Source organism: Enhydra lutris, unplaced genomic scaffold, assembly GCF_002288905.1.
Source record: "Enhydra lutris kenyoni isolate GAN:26980312 unplaced genomic scaffold, ASM228890v2 scaffoldscaffold25, whole genome shotgun sequence".
Lineage (NCBI taxonomy): Eukaryota > Metazoa > Chordata > Mammalia > Carnivora > Mustelidae > Enhydra > Enhydra lutris.
Window position 1 is genome coordinate 2,344,976 of NW_019154109.1, and position 18,767 is coordinate 2,363,742.

An 18,767-nucleotide genomic window follows, 5' to 3' on the forward strand; every position below is an offset into this window, starting at 1 on the left:
GACGTCTTCAAAGGAATCTACCAATGTTAAGCATGGCTTGTAATCAGTGATGTGGGGCCTGAAGTTAAAACATACACATCTCAGCTTAGTCCTTTTGGAATAAGAACAATGTGGAATCCATGGAAGATCAGGCCAGAGTGGAATATTCTCTTAGTTTGTCAAAGGCTACAAATATTTTGGAGGCAGATTTGGAAATCGGTATGAGAACTCATTGCCTGTATCATAGTTCTTCATATAATTACCTGTTCATTAAACAGTCTGAGCTCACTTGGATATAAACAAAATTTTTATATTTTTTCCCCAGCCGATGGTCAGCTATCCTGCCACATTCCATTGATTCTAAGATGTACCTTTTATAAAATATATTTTAACGTCACTGAAATCAAGACGCATCTTGCAATTAACAGTGCCTTTAAGCCAATTAAAGAAAACAGAATAGTGAATTTCATTTTTTCATGTCTTAACAATAAATAGGGCAGTTCTCATAACTTTCTAATTACTTTTGGGTACAAAAAAAAGATTTGTTCCAGCATATCAAACCCTTTCATTTCATATTCAATTCAATATTCATATTCAATTCAATATCATATTTCAAATTCAAAAATCCTTCACCTCTGTCAGAACCCTGCCCATACGATTTGCAGAAAGGAACTGGTAGGGTCAGGTTCTAGGGGCACTCCTCTCCCTCCGTCCTTTGGGTCTCTATTTCTCTTTTTTGTTGGGGCTGAAAGGAGGGCTAGAATACATATTCTATTGTATATTCTTTTAATTCTAACCCAGTGTGTTTACTCTGCAATGTTAGTTGGATGTTTTCTTCATTAATTAATTTGGTTCTGAAAGCAACACTGAGGTAGTATGATTAGCTCCATATTGGAGAGATTAAATACTTGCTAGAACTCTGGTTTAACTCTGTTTCTTGACCACTAGGAAAAAATACATAGACATCAGTATTGTATTTTGTGCATCAGTTGGCACTGATGTACAAGAATGCATGGGTCAGATTTACCTACACTCACCAGGAGAGTTAAAGTTCTGGTGCTCAGAGTGAAAACATCTGTCAAGGCAGTGCCACCTCTCCCTTTACACAGCTTGATGTTAGTGAGACTTATATTTGTCTGGATTTGCATTTTACATAAAGACAGAGGGGCAGATATATCAAGTAACATGGATTTCTTTGCTCAATACCCAAGTTTTCAAAAGGCAAAATGGCAGAACACAAGAATGTATTTTTAGAGTAAATCATAAAAACGTAGTATGCCCTCCTTTGTGCTTTTAAAATATTTTGTTAATTGATAACAGTAGATACTAAGTTTTATAATTGCTGGTGTTAAGTAATTCAGCCATTTATTTCACTGGTAAACATTTCTGCTGCCATCACGCATTTCCTGTAATACAGCAAACTTCCCAACAATTTTGATGGCCCTACTCTTGCCAACTCTCAATATGTTGGCCACATCACAGCTTCATATGTCAGTCTTTTCACTCATTCATTCAACAAATATCATTTATGGCAACCACTGTAATTAGCATCCCTTATACCTCATAGTTTACCATCCAGAACATTGTAATTAGCATCCCTTATACCTCATAGTTTACCATCCAGAATATAGGCTTAGGTACTAATGGGGAAAGTGGCTATGAATAAACAAATATATCCCCAGATTTGGAAAAAACAAACATGATTTTGAAATAGAGAAGAACATGGAAGGGCTAGTTTAGTGTGAACAAGGTGGAAAGGGGCATTACATGAGTTGAGAATGTGTACCAAAGCTGGATTTTATTCAACATGTAAAGTGGAAACCACTGAGAGGTGTTAAGGATCTATCATAATTTAACTTGTATTTGGAAAAGATCAAATCTATTGCTTGTGGAGGAAATACTGAAGGGAGATAAGATAGAAGCTCAAAGATCAGTTAAAAGGCTGTTTCAACAGTGATGGCGGCTTGGTCCCAAATGATATAATTGGAAAAGGAGCACAGTTAAGATGGTAGAGATAGAATAAATTGAATGCAATTGTGACAGAACAAGAGAAATAAAAAATAATACTGATGTTTCTGGCATAAGTTATTTGATATATATTGGCACATTTGCAGATATGGATAAGATCGGGAGCTAGGGCAGGTTTAAAAAGACTTTCACGTTCCATTGAGTTGGCCATGAGGCAGTGTAGTGTACATGTCAAGAAGGCAGGACCAAATGTGATTCCAGAGACCTGAATAGCAGATCTGGCTGGAGGTATATATCTGTGAGTCATCAGCATGAAAGAGCTTACCCAGGAAGAGAGAAGTAGACCCAGAACTGGGCTTCAATGTATCACAATCCTTAGAAGTCAGGTAGAGGAAGAGGACTCAACATGGCAGCTGCTAGGGATATGACAGTGAGGGTCAAGAAAAATCAGGAGGTGATGGTATTTTGGAAACTGGCAAAAGATAAGGATTAGGGGAGAGTTAACCATATTTAATGCTTCTGAGAAATCATGTAAGATGAGAACAGAGAAATAAGTGATGGTATAAGATCTGGCAAAGTGGTTTCATTGGCAAGAAGATTAAGTCTTAAAAAGTTTCAATAGCTCCCAGTATCTCTTAAGTAAGGTTAAATTCTTAGAACCACAAAGCCTAGCACAGTTTGGCTATCATCTCCCTCGGAAGCCACATGTGTTTTCTTGTTGTTGTTGTTGTTGTTTGTTTGTTTGTTTCTTTTATGTCTCCTTTTTTTAAAATTGAGATATAATTGATATTGTGGAAGTTTAAGGTATATAATGTGTTGATTTGATATATTTATATATTGCAACATTCCAAGCTCTGCTTCTCTTTATCCCAGCAACACATGTCTCGTTCAGTTCCTTGAACACACTCTCCTTCTTTCAATATATTGTTCTTTCTGCCCGGAATGCTCTTTTTTTTTTTTTTTTTCCTCCCCATGCCCACTCATCTTCCATTACTTTTTTAGGTCTACCTTCAATGCTTTTTATTTCAGGCAAATGTCACCTCACAACTAGACCAAATACCTTATTATTCACTTAAATCAAGTATGTCCTGTGTGCTGAATTTGTCACTGCAATTAGTTAATGAATTACTGTCTCTTCCACTAAAATGGAATAGAGAGGGAGCACGTCTGTTCTGCTTACCATTCTTTCTTTGTATTAGAGAAAATAAATGTCTTATATGCTAGGAAATAACTACATATTTGTTGAATGAATGAATGGATAATGTCTGCTTCTGCTGTTAATCTCATGTAATCTGTTTCTATCCTTTCTAAAAAAATGTATTTATTTGAGAGAAAGAGCATGTGCGAGAGAGGAAGAGGGAGTTGGGGGAGGAAATGGCAGAAGGACAAGGAGAGAAACTCTTAAGTTGATTCCATACTAAGCTTGGAGCCTGACAGTAAGCTTGGAGCCTGACACGGGGCTTGATCTCACCACCCTGAGATCAGACCTGAGCTGAAACCAAGAGTCCAGTGTTCAACCTATTGTGCCACCCAGGTGCCCCTTTGTTCTTTACAAAACCTTTATTATATGTGACTGAAAGGTTTAGGAAATGATGATTAATTTAAATGAAATATTATTTACTTATTTAATATTATGGTTTAGATTCTCTTTTAAGTCAGCTATGATTATTTTAAAATTTTATTGATAACGCTTTGTGGCCATTCTGGCTACATACTATTTCAACCACTCAAGAAGTACCACTCTCTTTACTACATTTAAATTCTGATGTTCCCTGGTCCCTTCCCAGCCTCAGTTGTTCTCAGTCGTTCTTAAATACATACATTTATCAGCAGCCCACCCACTCTCCCAGAATCAAGAGAGTAGATCACATCAGATTGTCACAAATAGTCCTATTTCTGTAAGAGAGTTCTGCTCCTCCTGTCTAGGGTTTGGATGCTAGACCCATACATGATAGATTTCCTCAGATGCCCCGTGGAAAGCCTCACTACTAACCAGACTTCTGCCTAGATAATCCAGTCTGGAGCTGTCCACTCTCAAAGAGAGGCGTGCTCTTCCCCCAGCAAACCGCTAGGGTCTTCCTTGTTGTCTCCCTCCTTGCTCTTTGCATCTCAAGGGGTATCAATCCTCTGGCTCACCATTGCCTCCATTCTGAGAATATGTGAACTGAGTGCAAATCTATCCATTGCTTTCTGTCTACATTAGGCTCTATTTCTTTATACCTTTGCAGTATACAACATAAATTTTGCTACCCAAAGTCTAATATTTCCTATAGACAGTAGACTCATTTTTAATACATTAAAACAAAATGTATAATTCAACTCAGGTATTCCTAATTAATCTCAGTGTTTCTTGGGTAGAATCTCTCTGCCTATTTGTCTAAAATGGAATTTAATTTAAGTTCTTACTGTTTCTTCAAAGTCATGATCTACAAAGCCCCTTTAAAAATCTCTCTTTAAGGCTTCTAAACCCCTCCTAGCTTTAGCTTGTTGTAGAGGGTACTTCTTATACTTAACTCCCTTGAGTGTCATGCACTGTCTTCCTGGCTTCTAGTTTTGCCAAATAAGCTGCCATAGTAGCAAGCTAAGAGAACACAAGTGTTTGCTTACAGGTAGATAAAGCTAACTCCTGGAGAGTTTTCCATTGCAAATGTATTTGGAGAAATAAATTTGAAAGCTGAGTACTTGAACTTGTGCCTCCTGACACATGTTTCTCATGAAGCTTACCTCCTGAAGAGTAGTGTTTATATTCACAGCAATTTTATTTGAAAAGACACTTGCAAAAAGAGAAGAGCATCCTTTTTATGGAATCAATGTTCTAACTTTTAGAGATTAAAATTTTTAAAAATACATAGTAAAAAAGACTGGAGAAAGAAGTGAGAAAAACGAAGAAGTTTAGTAAAGCAAGAAAGGAAAGTAACATGAAACTTAGAGATTTCAAAACACAACTTGTCTACTTTTTAGCTATGAGAACTTGGACATACCACCTAAGCCCTCTGAACTAGATTGGTAAAATGGGGAGTAATAACATTATTTGTCTCAAGCATTGTTGTACAAATTAGATTATGCAGTTAAAGTGTTAAGCATATTTCGGGACATAGTAAAAACCCAATAAGTTAACTATGGTATGGTATGGTAATCAAAATAAAATAAAAATCATACCAAAAATCTCATTATAATGTTATTATTCAGAATTTCAGATGTGGGATTATTTTCATTTGCTCAAAGGGTGTACAAATTTGGCTGTGTAGTTCCCAGTAGCCAGTGACGAATAAAATAATGAGTTTGTAAATATGAAAAGATCTATTCACTGAAATACAAGAACCCTTAAATTGTGCTTTCTACCTGAGGATTGTAGAGTTACTGCAAGGTTCTGTTTGTAAGTCCCATAACTACCGTATATGGCTCAAATCATCGTGTCTTTTGCACATGCGCACTATTGGTTTTAAATGAATCGGATATTGTGATAATGATACCAATTTATTCAATTGTGTTGCTGAATTCACTGTAGCTTTCTGCCAGTCTGCATTTTCCTAATTGATGGACTTGCTAAGAGCACCATCAGAATCATGAAGAAGGCTGTATATTAATTTGCTGTCTTTTAATCAAAAAGATTGGGAGTGTATTGCTGAGGAGGAAAAAAAAAAAAGGTTAGCTTTGTAAAAACAACAACAACAAAACCAGCAACAACCTCCCAGCTCTCGATTTCATTGCCCTTCATACCCTCATCAACAGCCTAAAGACCTCTCAAGTCACAGAAGCATTCTTTTTTTGAAGCAGGATTTGCTGCTGTAGACGTGACTTTCTGATTCCATTGCTAGCCCCATGAGGATATCTGTGAAAGATCTGGGGCAAAGCTGTTAAGCTTTCTGAGAGTGCTTTTGCATAGAAAATGGGTTTGACTGCTAAAACTGTTATATTGGTGGGGTTTGAATGTCTGCCTAGTAAATGATACTGGTTGCAAAAAATAACCAGATAGGTAATTGTTTACTTGCTCCTTTGGTCATTTTGAATCAAACAGAAGTATTTTCTACTAATTCAATCCTTGTGTCATCTTGCCAACCCCATTTTGGTATACCCACCCTGGATCTGATTTATCATCTCTTAGGTGAGAGAATTATTGATTTTTTGGGGATGGGGATATGACTTCTTTTTTTTTTTTAAGTTGTAATGAAATATTGTAAGAGAGTATTATTTAAAGCTTTAGAAAACATCTTCATTGAAGGAAAAAATCTTTTAAAAGGCCTACTAACTTGGCCTAATTACTTGAATTAAGGAAGTAAGATACTTTTGCACTGACTTTGAACAACTTTCTTGACTTCCTGCAAAGAGGATTCTTGACAGTATTTTTGGAGAAGTTAGTAAAACCGAATCTGACATCACTACCTAGCAGTTTCTGTAGCTACCAGAGTGGTTTGTTCTTAGGGTAACAGAGGAGGAAATTGCTCCCTGTGTGATAAGACAACAGCAAAGAGTATGCATTCATTTCTTTTATTTTTCACTCAATTTCACAAAGAAAACCTTTTGCAGAGATAACTATTATTTTGCCTTTCAGAAGGACGCATGCTGTTTCATAGGAATACGGCTGATTTCCAGATATGACCATGTACTTGTGGCTTAAACTTTGGGCATTTGCCTTTGCCTTTCTGGATGCAGGAGTGTTTGTTACCGGTAAGTACAAGTATGTTAATGTATTCTTAGTAATATTTTTTTTCCTTATGGAGAGACATGGGTTTGAAGTAGACATAAAAATAAGTTAACTGTTGGTGATTGGAAATGAGGAAGCTCACTCTAAAATGATCAAGGCTATTGTAGTTCAGAGAGACAAGTCTTGCTATGTGACAGAATATATTGTTACTGTTTAAAAAAAGCATAAATGTTTTGGGGGGAAAATCACAATTTAAAAGAAACGTCTATCCGTATCTTTGTTTATGAATTATTCAAGGATATTACAAAAGCAATGTTGTTACTTAACCCTCAAATACGTGAATATAAGTTTATGAAAGTCTGAGGAAATCTTAATGACAAAGTAAGTGAATTTTCATCCTTTTAACAAAAAATGATTTTTTTAAAGTCATAATATGGCTTTGGTTGCATGTAAGCCATTCTTTTTTGAACTGGAGTTTGCTTCCTCAAAATTTAATTACTACTGAAATAGTTTTATTAAATACTTAGCTATATGATAGCTTAAAATAATATACTTGGGAATTTACAAAATATTAATTTTATGCATATTCTTAGCACAGAATGTATTTTAAAACAAGTTTTTGGTTTCCTCCTAATAGTTTTAATGGTCATTTGCTTCGGAAATTTTTATGGGGCCACCGCCCTTCCTGGGTGTGGGTAAATATTAGAGCCTTGATGAGATTAAAAATGCTTAAATTCTTAAGAGTCATGCAAATGCTGTATTCTATAGGAAAATGTAATGGGAATCTCAAGTACTCATTTAATTTGAAGCTCTTGGCATATTTATTATCTATTTAATGGACGTTTATTGAACAGTTTCAGTTTGGGTCATGAGTGCATCTCAGTTGATTGTTAAATGTAACTAATAAATTGATATTTAATATTACTCCTTATGATGTAGTATCTAAAAGCTGTTATTCATTATTGGAAGGATATTAAAAATGGCATTTTTATAGACATTTCAAATAAGTTTTTAAAAAAGGGAAAAAAATTTTTTTGAAAGTGTCGCTTACTGGAAGTCACTCTGAAATCTGTTTTTGACTTTCCGCCACTCTTCTTTCCTCTAAAAGGCAGAATAGTAGCTACCTCTAGAGCTTTGTTACATTGTTAGTTGATATTTTGTGTAACCGAGAAGAGTGGAAAGCGTTGTAAGATACTGTTTTGTTTTTAACTGCAAAGATAGGTTAAAATTTGTTTATTGTTTATAGAGAAACATTTTGTCTCAATACAGAAAATGTTTTTCAAGTTACTTTTTCTATAGAGTTAGTTATCATGACCAAGACCAAATTATAATGAATAATGATTTTAACCAGGTGATACTATGTATATTATCATAAATCAGAGTGAATATTCATTAAAATCCCACTTAAGAACTGTTGCAAAGCATTTTAAATAAGCACAAAGAAACACTGAAGTATTTTGTAGGACACAGAACAAATCACCATAAAAATTTCAACTCACTCTATTAGGGATTTTTACCATAAGAAATTTCTTTCAATTTATGATCAAAATAAAAATATAAAATTATCCAGAAACATTTAAATCAATTGTGCTGAACAATTTGTCCTAAATAAATGGATAGGTATACATAGATTTATTTTGAAGGATCAAGTTTTTCTACACTTGTTTGTACAAATATCAAGAGCTAATACTTTTTCTAAAAGGCATTGAAATGTATACATATAATATATACAAATGTATACAAAAACAAAAGAATCTAATTATCTGTGTCTGCAAACCTTATTTAACATATAAGTATAATTATCTGTGTCTGCAAATCTTACATACCATCCTTTTAAGTTCGGAGAGACATTTTGTGATTCAATGTATGATTTGGGAAGTTATTAATCTTTTAAACTATATATATTTCCTTATTAACAGCTAATGAGTTTGATTCTATGCTTGATTTTAATGTGTTACAATTGAGTTCAGTGAGCATAGGAAGTATGCTCAAATTTATATTGTGTACTTTAAGGGAATAAAAAACCAGAGCCAAATGTAGAGAGACATCAATTAATAGATAAATGTATGCACAACTCAGATGTGTTATTTAATACCTAAAATAAAAATACTGGCAAGGCAAAACAAAGCCTTGCCATGGCAACAATGCTGGGTTGGGTTTTACGCAAAAGTTTGTAATCTCTGTGCCTCTTTGCCATGATAACTGGAAAACTTGGTTGAACATTTCTAAATAATTCTAGGGAATGATGATTGTTTTTAGAATTCAGGTAGAGATGAGTGTTTTCTGACTCTAAAAAAGGTGTAAAGCTAGGCAAATCTATCAGTCTATAACATAACAGCTAGGGTATACAAGTTATATTATGTGAGTTATGAGTCATAACAGTTTAGATTCATTTCCTGCTCATAATTCTCCATTTTCTCAGCTACATTTAAAATAAATATTTCACATTATAAACATGTATTATGCTTGCACATCTCAGACTTTCAGTGCAAATTGAATTTAATAAGCAACCTTACTAAGTTCTAAATACTCCACAATTTAGAGATTTAAGGATATGAACGTTATTTTTTATGAATCTTGCACAAGTATTTATTTTTTATAAAAATCTGCCTGTGATCCTTATCATTGCTAGAATTTGAAATGCATTTTTTTGATGGGGGGAGGAAAAGGGTAAGGTAGACTTAGGGGTCTGTCTTTCCTTTTCCTCTCTTGTTCTATATAAGTAAGTAGAAGGGCAGTGTGGTTAGTCTGAGCTAGGTCTTTTCTCTGTTCTGGGGTACTTATATACTGATATACAAACACATATCTATTCTAGTGTTTATCTGTGAATCATAAAATACACACATACACATATCTACTTATATATCTTCTGGTTCTTCATATTTTTCTACTTTTAAACATTGGGGTTTTATGGGCTTTAATCCTTGGCCAGTTTTATTCTTATTTTCTTGTTTTCTGCGCTCAGAGTTCGATATCATTACCTGCTAAGTATTGATGATCCTGATTTCCCATCGCCAGACTCATTCCTCTGAGGGGCAAAAAAAAAAAAGAAAAAGAAAAAGAAAAAAAAATCTGATATATATTTAAATGCTCCTTAAGTCTTATAATTTTACTTTTTAATAATCTCTAAAATCTTTTCCCCCTTCTTCATCTCCATTGACATCACCTTAATTCATGCCTTTATCACTTTTTGCTTGGAGTATTATAGTTTCCTAATCTATCTGCAGTCTCATCCATTTCTTTCTATACTCTACACCTTAAAAATATAAAATGAAAGGAAGAAAAAACCCTCTGATATCTTCTTAATGTCTTTGGTATACATGCTAAACTCCTCGTCAGAGCCACTGGGTTCAGTGAACTAGGAGCTGGGTCTGGGCTTGGGCCTGGAGCTCGGCAGAGAGTATTTTGTCTTTTTTTTTTTTTTTTTGTATGATTCATTAACCCACAGGAGGCAGTTTCAACACTGTTTCACTCATCTACACTTCCTTAGGACCGGGAAGTCTCTGTGCAAGTCCTATTTCCTCTTGAATGTTTTCTTCGGTCACTCATGCCACAAAATCTCTCTACCAAAATTATACATGTTTTGCCAACTTCCCGTGGCATTTTTTCACATACTATTTCAATTTTGTTGTTGTTGGTGGTATTAGTATTATTATTTACCAATCAGTGATTACAATTACTTGCATTGTAACCGGTGTGTAAGCACAAACTATGTCTTATGCCTTTTTCTGTATCATCTGTACCTGATTTTTTACCAGACACTAAAAAGTTATGGGTGTTTTTTGAAAAGACCAAAGATTATAATAATGAAGGAGAAAGAGGAAGAATACAAAAAAAAAAAAAATTCCAAAACAAGGAATCAAGGAAGAGAGAAATGAGCAAAAAAAATAGCGAGCGGAAGGATAGAGGGAGTTAGACAATGTCATCAAGGTTAAATAAAATCATTTGGATCTGGATTTTTATAGGTTTTGATTTTTAAAAATTTGATTTATTCTTATTCTTATTATTTTGCTATTTCCTTCATTCATCTCCCTATTTTCCCTCTTATCTGGAAGACCTTCCTAACTTCTTAAAAATCCATAGCTCAAGAATGTTATTCCTAAATACTTCTTGGCCTACTCTTGGACATTTTTAGTAATGGCATTTCATTTGGTGGGTTAATTTTGTTCTTCAGATAGAGATGACTGTAGGAAGAGAAGTAAGGAATCAGGTGGGAGAGGAAATATTTATCTACCATGGGGACAAAAACCCAGGGAGTCAGGTCCAGTCCTTGCAGATAGAGTCATGGACACTGATAGTGTTGTGGGACTGCTTTCGAGGGCTCACTCTATGCACTGCATTCTGGGCACACAGAAAGTTTGTTGGGAGTTTGGGCATCATTTCTTACTAAGACAACATGATAATGAATTTCAGTTTGAGTAGGTAAAAAGCAGAGATTTATAATTAGGTTGATTAATTTTGTAATGAAAGCACAGTGTTAACACACACACACAGTGTTCTGATCAGATCATGTATGTGTAAGTCACCTTGGTGCAGAGAAAGAAATTTGTCATCACCGAACACCTTTGATCTTTTTCAGTCATCTTATAAATTTATGGGAATATTTACATAGGAGAAAACTGGAATGGAAATTGAACTTAATCTCAATTTAAACTTAATTTCAGTCTAGTCTTAATATCTGTGTCTGTATTAGATACCCAACTCTATACTATTTGTCTATCATTAAAGGATTAGTGCTATAAGTTTTATATACATAAAGATAATACTCTGTAGGGAAGGATGAGGAAAAAAATGAAATATTGCAAGTTATTCATTTAGCCATATGATGTGATATCTATTTCTACATAATACTGAGCTATATAGACATATTTTATATACAAGGCCATAACCAATATTTAGATAAGAAATATCTAATCATTGCTTAAAATTTTTAATTTGCATTCATTTTTATATGTCCAGGTGCTACCTCAATTTCGGTCTGTCAAGAGTCTGGGGGTTGACTACTGTAAGCAGAGTATTGTGGGTTCAGGAATAACAACGAAAACAAGAAAAGATAAAGAAACAGAACTTTGGCATAAATACACATAAAGTCAGTGTTAGTGAACTACATAAGCACCTTCCATGTGCGTTCATATCTTTAACTGATTGACCTCTGAAAAAATAATCAGTAAGATTATCAATGCTTTTATTAGATTCTTAACCCAATGAGCCACCCAGGCACCCAATCAATGCTTTTATTAGATTCTTTACTGAAGACCCACTCAAACAACTTCAACATCTTCCATGGTGCTTAGCTATATATACAGTGTTTAAAGATACAACATTTATTTCCTACTAAAAATGAGCCACAAATACCTGAAATGAAAAAGTTATTTTACTAAAACTTCAATTTCTCCTATATATACTGCTGTGTAATAAAATTATAACTACATGCAATGATATTGCAATGAAAATGATTGCCATTCATATATTTAAAAAAATACTTCCAACCAAAATGTGAACAACTGCAGGAAAATCAACAGCCCTCAAAAGAGGGATCTGCTAATAGTGGAGCACAAATCAAGAACTAAGGGCAACTCAGCATCAACACATATGTATTAGAAAATGAACAGCTACTCTAGCAAACATAACAAAAAGCACTAATGTGCTAAAAGAAACTCAGCATTGTAAATATTAGTAATAATTAATTGTCCTGATAGTCATGGACAATAGATTAGAGAATCCTATATAAATAATAATGATGTTAAGAGATGATAGCAAAGGGATGAAATCATGGCAATAAAGTGTGGTTACCATATTTTAAATATCTCCATTTAAAGAAAAAAAAACCCAGTAATTTGTTTAGTGATAAAAGCATCACTAAGCATCATAGGAAACGAGGTAGGTGCCATTCTGTGTTGGAGATGGCATTTAGATCGAGAAGCATTTTAAAAATCGAATTTGATGAATTGTATGATCTCAATTCAAATCACTTTCCATCTCTGATACACAGTGTCCTCATCTATAAAGTGCTGTAAGCATTAAAATTGAGAATATTTGTGAAATGCTTTGAAAACTATGAGATGTCCTGCAGAGTTACCTATTGTATTTCCACAATCCCATAAAATCACAGCAGTAACTACTTATTATTGACACAGGATTCCAAATTATATCTCTTTCCTTGAGTGGCTCGGAGGAGATACAGTTTAAGGCTATGAGGTAAAGGAATAAACCCTTAGAGATCTTTGAATTCTTTGAACTTTCCATCCCGTTTTAGGGATTTTTCAGGCTACTCTGGATGTCACCTCTTAAATAGTTTGTAAATCCAACTTTTTGCTAGAGATTCTTAAGTTTTCTTATTGTGACAATAGCCTGCAATTTTGCCTCCCTTCAATCCCTAGTGTGTTCTTACCTACTTCTACTAGGATAATCTCTGTAAAAGGTGAAACTTACCTTTGTATAATCTTCATTCAGTGGCTCCCTATTGGATAGAGAATATACTAATCCCATGATTTTGATCCCAAGGATGTTTAAGAAAATAAGCATTTCATTAGAATATACCTATATTTATGAGTTTTCCTTAAGAACTGCTTTCACAGAAAACAAAACAAAACAAAACAAAACAAACTCATTAAGTGAAACTAATTCCCTGAGCATTTTTATATAACCTGATTAAATCATTACCAATTTTTTCATTAAAAGAATTTTACTGAACTAATGTTCAATAGCATGACTTTTCATTCAATTTTTATAATTAATATTAAATTCATGAATCAATTTTTTAATCCACATCCAATTTTACTGATTATAGACTTATGCCTCTGATAATTTTCCTTTATGGTTATGATATTTCTATGTGAATTTTTTTGGTCAAATAATACAGATCTAAATTTCCTAAAAAGGTTTTAATTCTTCTATTTAGCCAGAAACAGCATTACTTCTGCACAGTTTTAGCCATTGCTTCTTTCTTTCTTTTTCTTTTATTTACATTTCAATATGACACAAAATATAATTGATCTAATGTATTTACCTCCATCAAATCTTAAGTTGTGCAGTATTAGACATTTTCAAATTTATATTGTGCTGATATAGCTATCATTAACAAACATTTTGTGATTGAGAGCTCCATTTTGAGATTTCAAGTGTTTTGATTACTTCTCGAGTAACCAGTGGAAACCAGAAGTACTTACAAGACTGCTGTATAGTCTAGAATCGCATTTTAACTTTCATTCATTTGAATAGCATTCTTCTTATTAGCTTACACACCTTATGCCAACTTCTTACTGGTTGGTACAGCAAAAATTAGATTAATTAATGTTTTCAATATACATAGTAGGTGAAATCAAAATAAGGTGTCAAATCATCCTACTTTTGTCTGCATTTAGAAAAAATAAAGCTATTAGCATGGTATACACAGCTTTAATTTAATCCCGCCAGATTTTTATAGCTTTATCTGTAACTTTGTGACATGTTCTACACAGTTGACCCTTAAACAATGGAGATTAGAGAGACTGATGCCCTACACAGCCAAAACTCTATGTATAACTTTTGATTCCCCCAGAATTTAACTACTAATAGTCTACTATTGACCGTAAGACTTCCTGATAACATAAAAAGTTGATTAATGCATATTTTGTATATCATATGTATTATATATTGTATCCTTGTGATAAAGTAAACTTGAGAAAAGAAATGTTAAGAAAATCATAAGGAAAAAAAAATCAGTAGTACTGTATTTATCAGAAAAAGTAGACCTACATAGTTCAAACCAGTGTTGTTCAAAGGTCAACTGTATACTCCTGTTGTAACTTGCATTTTCCTAAAAATATAATGTTTTCTTTTCTTCTTCAAACTGCTGACCAGGTTGTTTCTTCTTCCCTCCACTTTTTTTTTTTTTTAAACTGGGAAAATTATAATGCTCTTTAAACTTTAGTTCAAGGGTCACTTCCAATGGGCAGCCCTCTTGCATGCTCCCTGCTCTTCCAGTCCTTTCACACCTGGGCAGGTGTTCGTCTGCTGTGATGATCCCATGAATAACCCTCTTGGAGATCTCTTTATCTGGCTTTCTCTCATATAGCTGGTGAGCTTGTGTAGATCATCATTGGGTCTTTGCTTTTTTATCAGTGAGCTCCTGCAGGTCCTTGAAACTTGTTTGTTAAGTGAGTGGATAGGTGTCAGTATAATCTAACCCTGTATGAAGAAAGCACTTAACAACCCACAGAAACAATTTTAAATCTTTCCTTTTGTTGTCATTATTACAATATTTATAGTAAAGTTTCTACATGATGGAAAAGTTCAGGAAATAGAAGGAAGAAAAAATTGCTTAAAATCCTTGCTCACTCTTTTTCTTTCCTTCTTGTCTCCTATCTCTGTTTAGATTATGTTCTGTGTGTAAAATGATTAAGTGCTATTTGTAGAATTGCACATTGCATTTTTTTTAAGTGAACCATGATTATTCTAGGCAACTCGAGAAACACAGAATGAATAAATAGGAAAATAAAAATCTCATGGATTCTTGAAACCCATCACTAAAAACTTTCTGAATATTTTATTTCACCAGTCTAGCTAAATCTGTTTATTTACTCATTCATTAATTCATATCATGAACAAATATTTTATGAGTCCTTTCCCTGTACCTTCAGCTGGGAATGCCATATTCTATGCCCAGCCTTGGGAAGTCTATACTCTCATTGTGGCAGTGGCTGCTTGGAGATGGGGTTTTAAATCTTCCAACTTCTCCATAAGCTTTCTCCTCAAAGTAATAACATACCTTGTAACAGATGATTAATTGTTTTCTCAATCTTTACAAATTATAGATTAAAAATTAGTATTTAAAATCTGCATATAATACACTCTTTAAATAAAAACTCTGTTCTTACCAGACAACATCTAGTCCCCTGTTTTAACTAGATTTCTTCTGTAGGCTTTCAGTGATAGAAGTTCTGAATCTGCCACTGAGTTGTGCAGGTTATTATTAGATATTTAATAAATAAAGGTGGTAGATGTGAAGACAAACTAGACAAAAGTCCCAATTCTCTTTGGTTTGTTTGCTTTGTGATTTAGTATGAAAATAAAAGCTTTATTTAGAGAGACATGTTAAAACATACACATGTGCACAGCATGCATGCAAATAAACCCTTAAATTATTTTGGTGATCTTTCATAACAGTTTTCCAAGATTATCAGCTAATAAGGGCTGATATTTCATCCTGGGTCAGTCTGATTCTTGGTCCATTCTTTTTCGACTGGGTTACTCAGACTTCTTTGTGGTTAGCCTACTGACCAGGTAATTGAGGATATGACTATTTGATGGTAGGCAAATAACACCAAGACTGCAGGGTGGTTGGTAGTGTCTCAGAGGTCATTTGTGTGAAGCATACATTTCAGCCCCATAGTTTACTTAGCTACATAGGTAAAACACTGGGCACCCAGCCACTTCAATATCTTTAGCAAGATCTAAGTCACCTAAGATTTTGTCTCTTATTAAAAAACAAAATACATCTTTGATTAATTTGTATTTACTATGAATGTTGATGCTGCATTAATAATACAAAAGTAGTGTTGCCATCATCTTGTAATGGAGCTTAAGAAGGTACACCACTGAGTCTGTCTGGAGGTGAGTGATATGATGGAAAGAATGGACTTTCCCCAAACTAATTCGTTTTTTATATTACATAAAGTGAAAGCCATTGAATAATTTACCAAAGTATCTAGAATTTTTTTTGTTTTTGAAGTGCAAGGGAAGTAACTTGACCTTTGTTAAACACTTTGATCATGGAAAACACATGAGGTTCTCATCTTATTCCAGGAAGTATAGACACCAGATAAGCTTTTTATGGTTATCCAAGAGGCATATTAAATGAATCTGGTAGAGCTGTCTTATAGTTTTCTACTCCAGGGACAGGTTGGCTAAAACTCAAGGGAGAGGAAAGAATAAAAAAATATGTTTATTGTTTGGTTACTGTGATAAATGTAGGCTGTCAATGAAATAACTTAGGTCAAGTATTCTACCTTGAATTCTTAGACTTAGGTTTCCAAATCCCTTTTTTAGTTTCTAACCTAAGATTTTTAACTTATGCCCTAATAAGTCCTAAGTCTTTCTATTTTTTTAGTGACCATGTTTTTATTTTCTGAATTTACTGATGGAAGCTTTAGGTATGTTCAAAGTACGTAGTAGCTAAGAAAAATTAATTAAGCAAAAGATACCAGTTCAAAGCATTGACTGTGGGAGGGAGTGATGATATGTAGGAGATAGGTAAGTGAAAGAAAAGGGCCAGGGAGCTGATGAAAACAATTTAAAGAAATAATACTAGAAATATTGGATTCAAATCAGCTCTGACCTTTAATGTGCTTAAGAAATCAGTCTTTGAAATGTTGCTTGGATTCCATTCTGAGCTGTCCAATTAGAAACATTACCTTTTAAATCCTCAGTTTCCTTATCTGTACAATAGGAACAATAGCAGTAGCTATTAGATGAGATAATTTACTCATTGATTTAGCCATTTTAAAAATAGAATCCCCATTATGTGCTAGGAACTATTCTAAGTGCTGACACAGTGATAAATAAAACAGAAAAGGTACCAACTTTCAAGGAGCTTAATCTTAGTAAAAGAGATAACAAAATTAAGTAAATAACTAGGAAAGTTTCAGATATTGATAAGTGCTGTGAAATAAAACAGTGTAACATGATAGAGACAGGCCAAATTGGGGAGTGACTGGCCTTTTAGACAGTGATCAAAGAAGGCCTCTTAGAAGTAGTGTCATTGGGCTGCTGATATTGGGTGATAAGATTTGTAAAGATTTTTGTAAAGAAGAACTGGCAGGTGCAAAGTTTCTTCAGAAAAAGCAAAAACTTGGTGGGTTCAAAGCAAGGAAAGGAGGTCAGGTGCTTGCAGTATGGTGGGTAAAGGCTGAGTGGTTTGTGGTGAAGCTGGAGAGATATGTAGAAGGGGCAGGTTCTACAGGGCCTTGTTGGAAATGGAAAGAATTTGGATTTTTACCTTAAGCATAAAGAGAATAAGCTATTTGGAAATTTTAAGTGGAAATGAGCTAATCTTATATCCATGTTAAAGAGACGATTCTGGCTGCTGTAAGAATAGATTGGAAGTGAGTTATAATCTGGAGACAAGTTAGGAGCCAGTTGGAATTGGTGGAAAGGAGAAAAGGGGTGGTATCTGGACTAGGTGCTGACAGTGGTGGTGGAAAGAAAGGACAGATGTATATAGAATCAAGAGAAGTTGCTGTGTGGAAAAAAATAGGAAGTTATATAGAACACCTCATCTTTTCCTCATGAGCAATTAAGATGAGAAACACCCCAGTTGGGGTAGGCAATCAAGGGTTCTGTTTTATCCATATTAATGTTTGAATTCTCATTAGACATTCGACTAGAGATATTAGAAATTGATGGGAATTAAGACTGTGGTACTCATTAGGACTAGATTGTAGTCAGACATTTGGAAGTCACTGTATAGGGATGGAATTTAAAGCCAAGGAACTGAGGACCTAATTCTGAGCCCTGGGACACATCATATTTGGAGGGGTTAAGAGGAGGGACTAGGAAAAGAAAAAGTGAGAAGGGGTAGCCAAAGTGGAAAAGGAAAAAAATTTGCTAGGGATATTGAGAAAAAAAGCTGATGATTTAATGAGAATCCAGCCAATTTCACATAAAAGTCCAAATTTGTGTCTTTTGAAAGTTTGGTTGAATAGTAATTATAAACATACTAATTATTGCCAAATATCCTTATTTAACTTTAATACTGGCACAAAAGTAAGTTATGAAAATAATTTGTAGCAATATTCATAAGAATTAAATATATATGTATATTTGTGTGTGTGTATGTATATATATATATATATATATATATATTTACGTGTATAATATTTATCTCCCTTGCTAGCTCAGCTATTTGAAAAAAGGGGTATGACTTAAAATAATATTTTAATAAAATTTGTGTAAAATATATTGAAAGACTAATGAATTATTAATTTAATTGAAAATGTCTTGAAAAGGTAATACTATGTTAAATTTCTTGTTTGGTATATTTTGTTTTGGTGCACATTGATAAAAATCTTTAAAGATCCTATTTAAGCTAATAGATGGACAGGTTAGGAGGTTTGTTGAATATTAATTATTTCATAAAAGGCTTATTTCTAAACAAATTTTAAATCTTTCATTTCTTTGAGAAATTTGAAAAACA

General features: G+C 33.8%; 1 protein-coding gene across 5 annotated transcripts in view; it reads left to right on the top strand.

The window, feature by feature from the left end:
* The first annotated feature begins 6,307 nt into the window (after positions 1–6,307).
* The window catches only part of LOC111150935 (protein tyrosine phosphatase, receptor type C), a 126,176-nt gene continuing 113,716 nt past the window's right edge, over positions 6,308–18,767 (top strand). For 2 of the 5 annotated variants that reach the window (XM_022508625.1, XM_022508626.1), the window contains exons 1-2: positions 6,308–6,418; positions 6,500–6,615. In XM_022508625.1, the coding sequence (XP_022364333.1) occupies positions 6,543–6,615 (73 nt within the window). In that variant the 5' untranslated portion in view covers positions 6,308–6,418; positions 6,500–6,542. The remainder of the gene's footprint in view (positions 6,419–6,499; positions 6,616–18,767) is intronic. The other 3 variants (XM_022508627.1, XM_022508629.1, XM_022508630.1) reach the window with 2 other exon arrangements.